At 43.4% G+C, this 13,033-nt stretch overlaps 2 protein-coding genes across 2 annotated transcripts; one reads left to right on the top strand and one right to left on the bottom strand.

Moving 5' to 3' along the window:
• The first annotated feature begins 697 nt into the window (after nt 1-697).
• LOC128021972 (EF-hand calcium-binding domain-containing protein 14) lies at nt 698-6,381 on the top strand. The gene is made up of 10 exons (XM_052609103.1): nt 698-1,176; nt 1,819-1,964; nt 2,228-2,373; nt 2,471-2,569; nt 2,669-2,770; nt 2,912-2,956; nt 3,525-3,680; nt 3,765-3,825; nt 3,912-4,007; nt 5,302-6,381. Exons 1-10 carry the CDS (start codon nt 977-979, stop codon nt 5,391-5,393), a joined length of 1,143 nt encoding a protein of 380 aa, XP_052465063.1. The 5' UTR covers nt 698-976; the 3' UTR covers nt 5,394-6,381.
• Nucleotides 6,382-6,806: 425 nt separating this feature from the next.
• Nucleotides 6,807-8,863, bottom strand: znf830 (zinc finger protein 830). Its single transcript, XM_052609120.1, has 2 exons — nt 8,445-8,863; nt 6,807-7,908 (listed from the first exon to the last, which is right to left on the bottom strand). The coding sequence occupies exons 1-2, from the start codon at nt 8,812-8,814 to the stop codon at nt 7,277-7,279; spliced, it is 1,002 nt and encodes a 333-aa protein (XP_052465080.1). The 5' UTR covers nt 8,815-8,863; the 3' UTR covers nt 6,807-7,276.
• Between the last annotated feature and the right edge of the window lie 4,170 nt (nt 8,864-13,033).

Here is a 13,033-nt window from a genome sequence, read left to right as displayed (position 1 = left end):
CAATTACTTTTTATATTGCCCCGCCCCCCCCCCTTTATTATGCAAATAAGAATTATCTGCATTTTAATTTAGTGGATGTTTTCATCCCCGAACATCACGGAAGGGTAGTGAATTTGAACAACCCACAAGTGTTAACAGCAGCACAGAGCGGTCACAGCTGGATCTCTTCTGAATAAGCTCGTTATATGTAAACAAATAGATCAGTCCACCTCAGTGACAGAAACATGAAGCACAGAAGCCAGTAATGATGAATCAGACTCTCCTCTAAACAAATACTGTCAGAGCGTTAACTGCTTTCTGCCAATGATCTCATATCTATGTTTAGATGAGTAAATACAGTCCGAGGTGTTATTCACTCGAATGTAAAGGAACAACACTGTGATCATTAATGTTTTTGGAGAGGCGGATAGAGGCCGATGGCGTCACCCGCACAACGACACGCCCTCCTGTCCATAGGCGTAGATTCTAATACACATAGATGCCTCATTAACGTAAGCCATCCGCAATATTTACGTCATTCACCATAATAAACAATGAATATTCAAAAATGCCACAATCCTTAAATGAGATATCTATGGTTCCTTCCTTATCTCGCATTCCTGGGAAGAGTTATCATGTTGCCCGTTTCCCGGCGGTTTTTTACAGCGTCTTCGAATGTTAATTTATTATTATGACGTCACCTGAATGTTGACGTTGACTGTTGCAAGATGGCGGACGCGGACCTGTGACCGAGGCATCTAGCTGTGGACATCTATGCTCTCCTGTGTTCCTCCAATGAGCAGCTCTTCCTGTCAACACCGGATGTTCATGCTGAAGATATATCTGACTCTTTACCGATAATATATGTGTAATGTAAATATTTGCGCCATGACGACAGATTCAGACGCGACAGGAAGAGTTTAGAGGAACTAAATCTTAACTAAAGGTTTAATGTCATGGGTGCCGTGTTGACACGGAGCGCCGCTTCACACTGACGATGAGCCCGCAGAAGAAGATGAAGAAGAGGAAGGAGCTGGACGCCCTAATCGGCCTGAGCGACGGCCGGAGGAAGAGCAAGAGCAGCGGACACCGCCTGCTGCGGACCGAGCCGCCCGAGTCCGGTTCCGCTTCCGGTACCGAGCCCGAGTCCGGCTCCGAGGAGCGGAGCTTCAGCGGCCCGAGCGGCCTGTTCACCCGGTGAGAGACCGCAGAACCACACACACACACACACACAGAACAACAGAACCACACACAGAGAGTGCTAGACCGTCTCATGAACAGATTCATCAGGGAAGGACGGATTAAACACTAGCTGATGTTTCCTCCGATGAGGTCTGTCACAGATTCAGTTCATCCTCCTCACACACACACACACACACACACACACACACACACACACACACACACACACACACACACACACACACACACACACGATCTCTTTTAGTATTTCAGGAGTTATAAACACTGAAAGTGTGAGGAATGAGCTGAGGTCAGTTCTGATCAGTGAGAGATCGAGTTCTCAGGCATGAAATAATAAACAGTAATGTACAGCTGGCAGGTGGTTAACAGCAGCTAAAGCAGGAATGACCCAAAGTGTTCTTTACACGCTACATACACAAAACACTGGACGCAGGACATTGATTTGATTTGAATTACATTATGAACTCAAAACATCTGCAAAGAAAACGAGATCCTTACAGTCATCTTCTAGCCAATAGTAACGAGCGATTGTGATCATGTGATGCAGCCGAGCGTATCTTCAGTTACAGTATTGTGACGGATGAATCTGAGGGAATATGAGTGATGTGGTGTGTGTGTGTGTGTTGTGTTCTGCAGGAGTCCGCTGCGCTGCTGCTCGCTCTGTTACCCGCTGTGTGTGTTCGTGGTTCTGGCGGCGTGTGTCACGGCCTGCGCTGGACTCATCTGGATGCAGATCGCCCTCAAAGAGGACCTGGACTCCATGAAGGAGAAGATCCACATCAGTACGTCCACGTCTGAGCACACTGAGATCAGCCTGTTTTACTCAATGATTCTAACGATTCAGCAGACACATTATTACACAGTCTTCATAATAATCCTCCAGCTCTTCATCAGTTAGAGACACTTTCACCAGCCTGAATTCTGCTGTTTTTATTATGTCACACCACAGATGTGTTAAGCGTGTCATGTTGAGCCTGTTGATCGAGTGCTCAGACGAGAGTGTGTTGATGATGATGATGATGATGATGTGGTTGGTGTTTGACAGTGGAGAGCAGTCAGAAGCTCTCATCACACGAGATCCTGAAGCTCAGCGAGGACCTGAAGAACAAACAGATGAAGCTGGACGAGCTGGAGAGCGGAGACCGGGGCCTGGTCAAACTCTGGTCCAACCTGAGCGAGATCAGTCTGAAGGTACACTTCTCACTGTAGTTTGCTGTGGAAACACGCTGAGAATAGTTGCATGCTTTCATCTGAAGATGTGTGTGTGATGCTGTTCATGTCTCTGCAGCTCAGTGCTCTGGATTCAGCTGTCAATCATCTGAAGACCAACATCAAATCTGCTTCTGATCTGATCGCACTGCCCCGGACGATAGAGGAGCTGCAGAAGGTGTGTGTGTGTTTACTGTATGTGTGTCTCTCTCTCTCTCTCTCTCTCTCTCTCTCTCCCTCACTCTCTCTCTCTCTGTGTGTGTGTGTGTGTGTGTAGAGCGTGGCCTCCATCGGCAGCACCGTCACCAGCGTCCAGCACGATGTCTCCATGATTCAGTCAGTCGTGGAAGAGAGAAGGAGAGAAGATCAGTTGAAGGCCGTATGTTTCTAATAAACCGTATTGTATTGTTTGTTAGTAGCTTTATATCGTTGAGATGTGCTTCATATCAGTGTGAAGAGTGATTGTGTTGATGTGTCTCTGTGAGGCTCATTTATAATGACTTTCTCCTGATTTCTGAAGAATGAAGAGAAACCCGTGAACAGCAGCTGTGTGACGCTGAAGCAGGTAAACACACGAGTAACACTCCTCTAGTGATCATCAGTCTCCAGCGCGTTTAACCCAAATCTGTCTGATTTAGCAGCTTGAGGAGAACGCTCTGTCCTCACAAACACAAACACACATCAGTGTGTTCTAGATGTTATCAGACAAAATTATTATTGAATTATGTGATATAAATTTTTGCCACCTTTGTGTTCCTCACTAAAGACATCTGTACCTGATCTGATCACTTTACACACGTTCACAGATTGATGAAGGACACGGATCAGTGTGATCAAACAGAGCACTATTTTATGATCTAATGTACGTCTTCAAAATAAGAAAGCTGATCAATTCTGAAACATCTCTTGTGTAGAGAGAACACACACCTCACTGAGCGTCTCTGAAGAGTCCACAAGTTAATACTGCTCTTCTGTAATAGATAAGCAGCAGCGCAATGCACATCCGATGTTTACATGAAGCGTTAGTGCACACGGTCTTCACACACAGCATGCTCTGAGCTTCATCCTGAGGTCATGTGTTTCTGAAGCTGGAGTCTGAGTGATTGGTGTTTTGTGTGATGCTGATGGGACAGGACCTGCAGCATCTTCAGGAGGACGTGAAGGAGATGAACAGCTCTCTGCTGCTCCATCAGTCGTGGTCGAGTGACCAGATCCAGAGCGTGAGGTTTGTGCTGTCCAACCTGAGCAGATGGGTGTCAGCACTGGACCAGAGCTCCTCCGAGGAGACGGTGAGATCACGAGCGTCTCACAGAGCTTCCTTCAGCAGCTGTTCCTCTGGTAACTGACCTCTGACCTCTGTTCACCTCCCACAGCCTCCTCCGTCCGTCCGTCCGCTCCAGACTCTCCAGACCGCTGCAGACGCCGCTGGAGCTGGTGTGTGTGCGCTCCACGATCTCCAGAGCTTACCCTGACTTAGGAAGGTGTGGATGAGTGATGTGTGTGTTTCCTCTGGTCTCCAGGTTCCTCAGCCGCTCGCCGGCCCAGGTTTCTGTCCCGCAGACGTTACAGACGAGGACCGATGTCCTCCCGCAGCACCGAGGCCGAGTCTGAGAGAGGTGTGTGAACTCCCTGATGATTATTAGTGTCATCCGTTTCTTGTTCACAGGAGTCTCCTGAAGCTGTGACGTGCACAAAATATAAACACTAGATGTCAAGCAATTAAAAGTTTGAATCAAATTAATTACATGATGTGCCAATTAATCCAACTAATTAATCACACGTCGGTTTCGGCTGAGAAATAAGCCCAAACTAAAAAAAAAAAAAAGCTTTGAATAGACATATTTTAGAAACAAAATATTTTGACTCAGCATTGCATAAATAATGATAATAAATGGGAATTCATGTTTTTGTTATTGAATATTAAAATGATTTTTTAAATAAAAAATATCTTAAAAATGAAACTAAAAAGCCAGTAGGTGGCGATGAGTCACTGTCGTGATGAGTGAGTCACTGAATCTTTCTGAATGAGTGATTGAATCATTAGCTGACATCACTGCTGTCAGTCGGTTAGATCAGGGCTTATCAACCTTTTCAGGCATGCCCCCCCCCCATTACTGTATTCATATCCAGATTTCTTTTTAACATCAACATATACACAAATATCCCGAGCTTACTTAAGAGCAGTGAATTATTCTTCTTTTGCTCTTTTTGATCAACATGTTAACAGAAATGCCTGTATCTCAGAGTTCTGAGACGGCTCTGTTTGTGCGCTTCAGTTGTGTTCACAGAAACCATCTAACGTTAGCACAGCGTGTGAGTACTGCAATGAGATGTCTTGCACTTCTGACTTAAAATTAATATTTAAACTCACAAGACTTCAAACAGGTGAGAATGATAAAACTTTCTTGAGGAAGCAGCACTGTCCCGATCGTACACAGTTTTGGGGCTGAGATGACACACAGTGGGGTTTAGTGCGTGTCATTATAACGAAACAAATATATAACCTGATAATAAATACATTCAGTGTGATAGCGGAGTCTGTTTCTGATAATAACATGCTAATACATGACTGGATTCCCAACACGACTAACCGTAAATCATCTTACAGCCAGAGGGGGGTATAGAACCCAAAAACTGTACTCGAGTTAGGGTTAAAGTACTCATAGAAATATTTACTCAAGTAAAAGCACTAGTCTGGATAGTTACTTGAGTAAGAGTAAATGCGTATCAGATAAACAAACTACTCAAGCAGTTAGTTACTAGTTACTCTAGGTCATATACTGAAGATCTATAGTATTATAGATAACCTATATTATATTTAGATATATAGATTCAGTTCCTGTGCACGTGAGGTTAATGATCCTCTAGCTCTGTTCCCTCACGTCTGAATGCTTCTGGTCTTGTGCTCAGATGAGGAGCAGCGTCTGCTGAAGGAGTTGGGCTCCGATCCGGACCGGGCCTCGCTGGGGGTCAGTCCTGAGGAACAGCCTCTCGGTCACTGATTCACTGGCGGTTTACAGACTGACCTCACCGTCACGAATCAGCTCAGTCTGACCAAGAGCCGTAACCCGCCGGACTAACACACAATCACAGCAGCGCTCCGCTGTTTAATGATCAGACGCTTCATCTCAGGTAAGAGTGAATCTCTCCCGTCAGAACAGGCCCTGAATCAGAGGAAGTGTGTCTTACCTGAAGGAAATGAAGCCCGTCTGAGATGCTGTGAATCGTGACCTTGTTTTAATCCAGTTTTAGCCTGAATCTCATTACTGTAATGACACAAATCAACCGTGCTCGTGTTTCTCGTACTGATTTAGATTAATCTGTTCTACAGAATACAGTGAACTGTTATATTACTGTCACGAGACTCACCTGTTAAAATAGAAACTACAAACACAAACCCATCAGAATCATAAATCTGGATGCATTAAATTCACAAAAAACTGAGCAGCTCAATGTGTTTATTTGGCATCTACTGACGTCTCTCATGACTTCTTAGGCTTCCCATGATTCTTGAAGCGTGACCTGATCTCACGAGATTCACTCTTACATATTTAAATATTTATCTGTCTCAAGAATGATTGTGAAGTGTGTATGAACCGAGGGAAAATAAGACCGTGCTGAACTACATAACTGTCAGATCTAGCAATAATGTGATCCATTCTGCTTTTAGTAAATACGAGAATATAATGCAGTGCACCTCTCTTTTATCAGATTTAGTTTTTAATTTCAGGTGATGTTTGAGGGTAACTGTGGCCTGTAGATGATCATGAGGATGGACTGTGTATATATATCTATTTCTGGGTCGAGCGAGGGTGTGAAGGAAATCATGGTGTCTCAAACTTTACTGTCACTTCCTGAAACCAGATAAACACTGTACATATTGAACTGGACACTTGTGTGTATGAAACTAGGAAGATGTGTGATCAGGGCAAATCTACTTGTTTTGCATGTTCTCTTTAATGTAACATGAATAAAAGCTCATTTATTAAAGTCTGTGTAGATATATTTCTGCTTGTTTCTTGTCCTGTATTTAAGCATTGCAGAGGAGAAGGAACACAAGAGCATATTAACCCTTCATATACAGTGATCAACAGATTCCTGCACCTTGTCTTGCCTTGTTGAAATCACATGGTTATTAATGTTTGAATATTTTCCCTGTAGTTCAGCTAGATCGTATAGTATAGTTTTTAATAAAACATTTATCGTTTCTGGATATAAATAAAAGTATTCATTAGAACATAGTGTATATCTCAAGAGAAAAGGGTTAATATTCACTGGTATAATAAAAACAATGGTTTAATCAAGTGTTTGTTGTTCTTCTGCGTGGATGTTCAGAAAGCAGTTCTGCCGCTCGTTCTCCTCCTAACACTGATCACCGTCTACGTCTGGTTTAGTCAGACATTGATCTTTATATCTTCTGGGAATTGAGAAGGCATTTTATTAAGTCTTCTGAAGGACAGTACATTGTGAAAGCCTGTGACAAATACACACATCACCTGGTTCAAAAGTTTACACACCCTAATTCTTGATGCAAAGTGTGTATATTACGGCTGTCAAATGAATAAAAAATAACTGCATATATAAAATATACACATTTTCTGTTCTGTTTGTATAATAGTGTCCTGGTGTCGGAGCGTTGTATTCTACACATGAACGTGATGAGATGTGAATAACTGGACTCTAACTGCAGCTGTAGATCATTGATGATTACGGAGAACAACGGAGGAATCTGAGACGGAGCAAATAATCCTCAGAACTACAGACAAACTGCATGTGCTTTATAAAAACTTCACAATGCATTCTGATTTAATAAATCTCTGTACAGAAATGACAGCAAACAAAACAGGAACTATGGGAGGAAGAGTGCAGGTGTTTGTCATCAGAGTTAAGCGAGAGCACCTTTGGCCCTCCAGTCCTGCGTCAGCACCTGCATCAGCTCTTCCTCATCCTCCTCATCATCATCATCATCATCATTATTATCCTCCTCTTCCTCCGCCTCGGCTCTCTGGCGTCTCTCTCGCGCCGCCGCGCTCTTCACTTCCTGTCTGGAGCGCAGCAGCTCCACGCGCCGGAAGCACTCGATCTGCTCATCGATCTCGTCGATCTGCCGCTCCAGACGTCCCTCCTCATCATCCTCGGCCACGATGGCGTCAGATGCACTGTTCACCTGCCGCATCTCCTTCTGGAACTCCTCCCACTCCTTGTCCATCTGGTCCCGCGGCGTGTCCACGTTACGCACTTTAGCATCACGCACCGGGTCGTCGAAGAAGCCCTCGGGCAGGGCCTCGGTCGCAGGCTCCTTCCTCTCCACCGCGCTCTCCTCAGCGTCCTCCGGTTTAGACACTGAGCCGGAGTGAGACACGGCCGGCGGGCCCGAGCCCACGCTGCTGTCGAAGAAGTCCACCGGGAGAGCAGCGGCTGGAACCTCTTCTTCATCATCATCATCACCGTAGAGTCCAGCGAGGAGCCCCAGACCCACAGACTGACCTGAAGATGAGACCGGTCCTCCTGCGGCACCTGTTCACATCACACACACTTCACTCAGACAGATAGACTCGCACTAGTATGGTTCAGAAGACCCCTGACCTCTGACCACATCTCAACACTGTCCTTTATCAACACTGAGAGACGCTCCACATGATCACTGTGAGTTAAACGCTGACCATGTTTAGTCATGTGATGCATATTATACTCAGATTACTATATATATATATATATATATATATATATATATATATATATATATATATATATATATATATATATATATATATCAGTGTGTGTGTGTGCTGTTCACTTAGTGCTCAGCGCTGGGATGTTTGCTGAAGAACAGCATGAGAACTTCATCAGGCTGGTTTCTCTGAATCATCTCAGAGTTTATAATGTTTATGATGATTGTGATGATTTATGCAGTGATTTAAGATTTTTCAGGCCTGAACCTGTGGAGGATTCTAAATAATCTAACGTTACTTGATACCAAGATCTATTCAACCTGAACACGTAATGATTCTGTATAGATCTCATGACTGAGAGGCTAAGGGTTCGAGTCTTACCTGCGCCTCCGGTGAGCGGAAGCTTCGCGCGTTTCCCGGATGTGGACGCGGGGTCCGGCGCGGGCCTCTTCAGCGCTGAGGATGATGATGCTGCTGATGATGAAGACGCTGCCGGGGCTCCAGCGCTGTCTCTGTTCTTCAGCTGGTTCACTTTATCTTTGTGCTGTTTCCCGAGGACGTGTGTCTGCCACAGGAGCGCGCTCCTCACCGGCGCGTTGCACAGCGCGCAGCTCAGCTGACCCACACTGTTGTATTTTGCGTGCGGCGATTCAACGCGTTTCTGTCGCTCGCTCGACAGTTTCTTCTCCTTCATAAACCGCCGCAAATCCTCTTGATTGACCACCTTCTTCCCCTTCTGAACCGAAGCCATCTCTTCGCAGGCTCGTCGCGGGTAAATGACGTGATGTAGGCGTCGCGTCGCGTCTTCCTCTCTTGTTTTTATCGGCGGTTAGCAAACAGCTTCCCGGTGCGTTACCGCCACCCACTGATCTGGAGCGTGGAGCAACACCAACGAAAAAAACCTTTGATCAAATAAAACCAATAAACCTATATTTCTTAAATTTGTTTTCTACTAGTGTTTACTTACTACTTACTGCAGGGTAAGATGAAGACTAGAAGCATTTTGTTGTCAGAACAGACTCTTAAATAATTGTCATTGAATTTAAAATAATTTATGGGAAAAACAACATGACTTTCAACATACATTTAGTCACACATGTGGGGGCCATTATGGGCTATGTCAACCTTTCCATTTGAATCAAATATGGCACTCTATTAAAGTATTTTAATGGAACACAGGATGTCTTTTCTGTTGTGGAGAGAATTGCCAGAAAAGAATCAGAATCAGAATCAGAGCTTTATTGCCAGGTATGTTTACACATACAAGGAATTTGTTTTCGTGATAGAAGCTCCGCAGTACAACAGAATGACAGCGACAGAACATAAAACACATAATAAAAGAATAAAAAAATACAAATAAGTAGATAAGGAATGACAATATACAAATTGACAATTGTAGGCTGTCTGGTCGTTCTAGTGCTCAGTGCTCTGTAGCGTCGACCAGATGGCAACAGTTCAAAGAGGGAGTGTGCTGGATGTGAGGGGTCCAGAGTGATTTTGACAGCCCCTTTTCTCACTCTGGATAAGTACAGTTCTTGAATAGATGGGAGGGTTGTACCAATGATTCGTTCAGCAGTCCGGACTACTCTCTGTAGTCTTCTGAGGTCAGATTTAGAAGCTGAGCTGAACCAGACAGTTACTGAAGTGCAGAGGATGGATTCGATGATGGTGGAGTAGAACTGTTTCAGCAGCTCCTGTGGCAGGTTAAACTTCCTCAGCTGGCGAAGGAAGTACAACCTCTGCTGGGCCTTTTTTACGATGGAGTCAATGTGAATGTCCCACTTCAGGTCCTGAGAGATGGTGGTGCCCAGGAACCTGAATGACTCCACTGCAGTCACAGTGCTGTTCATGATGGTGAGTGGGGGGAGTGCAGGGGGGTTTCTCCTGAAGTCCACGATAATCTCCACTGTTTTGAGGGTGTTAAGCTCCAGGTTGTTGAGAGTGCACCAGACAGCCAGCTCTTTTACCTCCTGTCTGTAAGCAGATTCGTCACCGTCCTGAATGAGGCCGATGAGTGTGGTGTCGTCTGCAAACTTCAGGAGCTTGACAGAGAGGTCCTTAGATGTGCAATCATTAGTGTACAGGGAGAAGAGCAGTGGGGAGAGAACGCAGCCCTGGGGAGCTCCGGTGCTGATTGTACAGGTGCTGGATGTATATTTTCCCAGCCTCACTAGCTGCTGCCTCTCTGTCAGGAAGCTGTTGATCCACTGACAGATGGAGGTGGGCACAGAGAACGGATTTAGTTTGGGCAGAAGGAGGATTGGGATGATCGTGTTAAAGGCCAATTCCACAAACAGGATCCTCACATAAGTACCCGGTCTGTCTAGTTGTTGCAGAACATAGTGCAGTCCAATGTTTACTGCATCGTCCACAGACCTGTTTGCTCTGTAGGCAAACTGAAGAGGATCCAGCAAGGGTCCAGTGATGTCCGTCAGGTGGGCCAGCATCAGTTTTTCAAATTATTTCATGACTACAGATGTTAAAGCCACAGGCCTGTAGTCATTTAGTCCTGTAATCTTGGATTTCTTTGGAATGGGGATGATGGTGGAGCGTTTGAAGCATGTAGGGTCTTAGCACAGCTCCAGCGATCTGATGAAGATACGTGTGAAGATGGGGGCCAGCTGGTCAGCACAGGATTTCAGACAGGCTGGTGTAACACAATCTGGGCCTGGTGCTTTTTTCCTTTTCTGCTTCCGGAAGACCTGGCGCACCGCATCCTCGCTTATCTGTATTGCAGGTGTGGGGGAGAGGGGGGGTGTAGGAGGTGTGAATGGTGAGAGTGCTTGATTGGAGATGTGTTCAGGGCAGGTGATGGGTGTTCTTTCATACCTGCAGTAAAACTCATTCTGCCAGTCGTTGATTCTCCACAGTGCTGGGGGTGGTGTCTTGTAATTGGCAATCTCTTTCAGACTTTTCCACAGTCTGAAAGAGAAAATGCCAAACATATGAGTGCAAAGGTTCAGTCATTTGTTAAAGAACTTTATTTTAATGAGCAAAGAACAGATAAATGTGAAATATTAAATGACATTGTCAAGGTTTTTGGCTGTCCCCCAATGCAGGATTGCATCACAACTGCATATAGGCTTGCAATAAGTTATGTGGAAATGTAAGTAACTGGTTCTGGTCTTACAAACATTTCTTGGTTAATGGAGTTCTAAATCACACTCAAAAATATGACCGACTTAAGAAGAGATGCAACGGTGCTGTATACTTGAAGGATGGTACATTCTCTTTAATTAGTGACTTTAATTAATTAGTCATTTTTAAACAAGTATCTGTGCATCAAAGTCCTGCATATTGTGAATGTACCAAACACGTCTGAGCTTTAGTTGAGGTTCTTTTTAAGTCTAACAACCCTTTATGTAAAGATTCACAAATAAATGTACAGAGTAAGAAGACTGGAACCATTAGTGCCATCAGGCCTGGTATGATAAGAATGAAATGTGTTGTTGTTGAAACAGCCGACAATTTGTACCTTACACCTTTGCCAAATCCATATGAACGGGACTAAAAAAAGCAGTTATTAGTCATATTAACCAGTGTTGTGATATGTATTTATGTTAGACTTGCTCTTGATGTTTTGTTATGAGATATCTGTTAATGAAATTTTATTTGCTGGTATATCTTATTATAGAAACCAGTATGAATCAAGTCTGATACTGTTACATCTTGAAAGATCGGCCAATAAAATCACTAAAAATGTATCTGCTTCTGTGTGGGTTATTATTGCTTTGTAAAAAGCAGATCAGCTTCAGTTCCATGTCTTTCAATTACTTTAAAATCTATTCCACCCCAAGGCTTGTTACTACAGTATATGCACTTAAACAGGTAAGTTTATAAGATGGAATGTAATATTATGAGGAAAACATATTTATTAAGTCACTCAATCAAAAGTTTAAAACAAAACGAAAAGCTAAGTATACTTAGAATACACAATTGTACTTTTAAGTATATGTCAGTAGACAAATATAGGCCAAATATACTTAGACATTTCTGTCAGCATAGGTCAAGTACACTTAAGTGCAATTTTAAGTATATTTCTGAGAATAACCTAAAGTACATTATAGAGAAGTACAGAAAAAGTAGACAGAAATTATACTTTCTTATTTTTAGTTTAAAAGAAGTAAACTCCTAGCACACTTGAATATATTTATTTTTTGTAAGGGTCCGTACATTCGTGATTGTGCAGAATGACCGTTTAATCTTCTTGTCATCTCCTAATTTAAATGAAATACACTCACTGTTGCTCGTGTACCCGTGTATGTTACTGTATTAGTGCAACATCCTGGCAGATCACCAGGTCAAGTCCTCACAGATATGTTTAAAAAATATATATATTTCCATCCCTATGATGTTTCTGCAACAAAATTGACTTATCTTCATTGAGTATTATTCGTATTATGACAATTGGTTGAGGGATTTAAATAGAGAAGTTCAATGGATTGATGGAAACGGAGTGCACACTGTTAACGACAGCACTAAAGTTAAATAGTTTTAAAATTAACCTTCAGCCATTAATCGGAATAAAACATGATTTTCCATACTTTATGAGCAACACCCTAGTTCAAATGTATGTAGCCAAATGACGTGGATAGGCCACAAAATAAAAATTCCTACAGAAATTAAGCATGATGTAAAAAATAATTTAGAAGAATGACTGAGAATTTCTGTGCAAAAATCTTACTTCCGGGTTGGTACAAGTTTCAGCTATTTTTTTTTCGATTGTGGATCTAATGACGTAGACGAGAGTGGAACTACTTATATGAGCGTTTCTCTCGGTGAAGCGTGCCTGCGCACACAAATTGATCAGAGGAGAGTGATACCGTGCACATCAACGCGCTTCAATATCGTCGGCAGCGCTGCATAGGATTTGTTCGAGAATGCCTCCAAATAAGTGCATTTTTGGATGTGAGGGAAGGTTTACTGTGTTCAGCTTCTCCAAGAGCCCAGCGTTACATGAACAGTGGATG

The sequence above is a fragment of the Carassius gibelio genome, chromosome A2 (assembly GCF_023724105.1).
Source record: "Carassius gibelio isolate Cgi1373 ecotype wild population from Czech Republic chromosome A2, carGib1.2-hapl.c, whole genome shotgun sequence".
NCBI lineage: Eukaryota > Metazoa > Chordata > Actinopteri > Cypriniformes > Cyprinidae > Carassius > Carassius gibelio.
Note: the sequence above shows the minus strand (reverse complement) of the source record. Positions and strands in the feature narration are given on the sequence as shown.

What these genes read in the sequence shown, in the direction of transcription:
- znf830 (XM_052609120.1), bottom strand. Translation starts at nt 8,814, where the DNA reads ATGGCTTCGGTTCAGAAGGGGAAGAAGGTGGTCAATCAAGAGGATTTG. An exon ending in TCCGCTCACCGGAGGCGCAG is followed by an intron (nt 7,909 to 8,444) that starts GTAAGACTCGAA and finishes TGATGTGAACAG; the next exon opens with GTGCCGCAGGAGGACCGGTC.
- LOC128021972 (XM_052609103.1), top strand. Translation starts at nt 977, where the DNA reads ATGAGCCCGCAGAAGAAGATGAAGAAGAGGAAGGAGCTGGACGCCCTA. An exon ending in CCGAGCGGCCTGTTCACCCG is followed by an intron (nt 1,177 to 1,818) that starts GTGAGAGACCGC and finishes TGTGTTCTGCAG; the next exon opens with GAGTCCGCTGCGCTGCTGCT. An exon ending in TGCAGACGCCGCTGGAGCTG is followed by an intron (nt 3,826 to 3,911) that starts GTGTGTGTGCGC and finishes TCTGGTCTCCAG; the next exon opens with GTTCCTCAGCCGCTCGCCGG.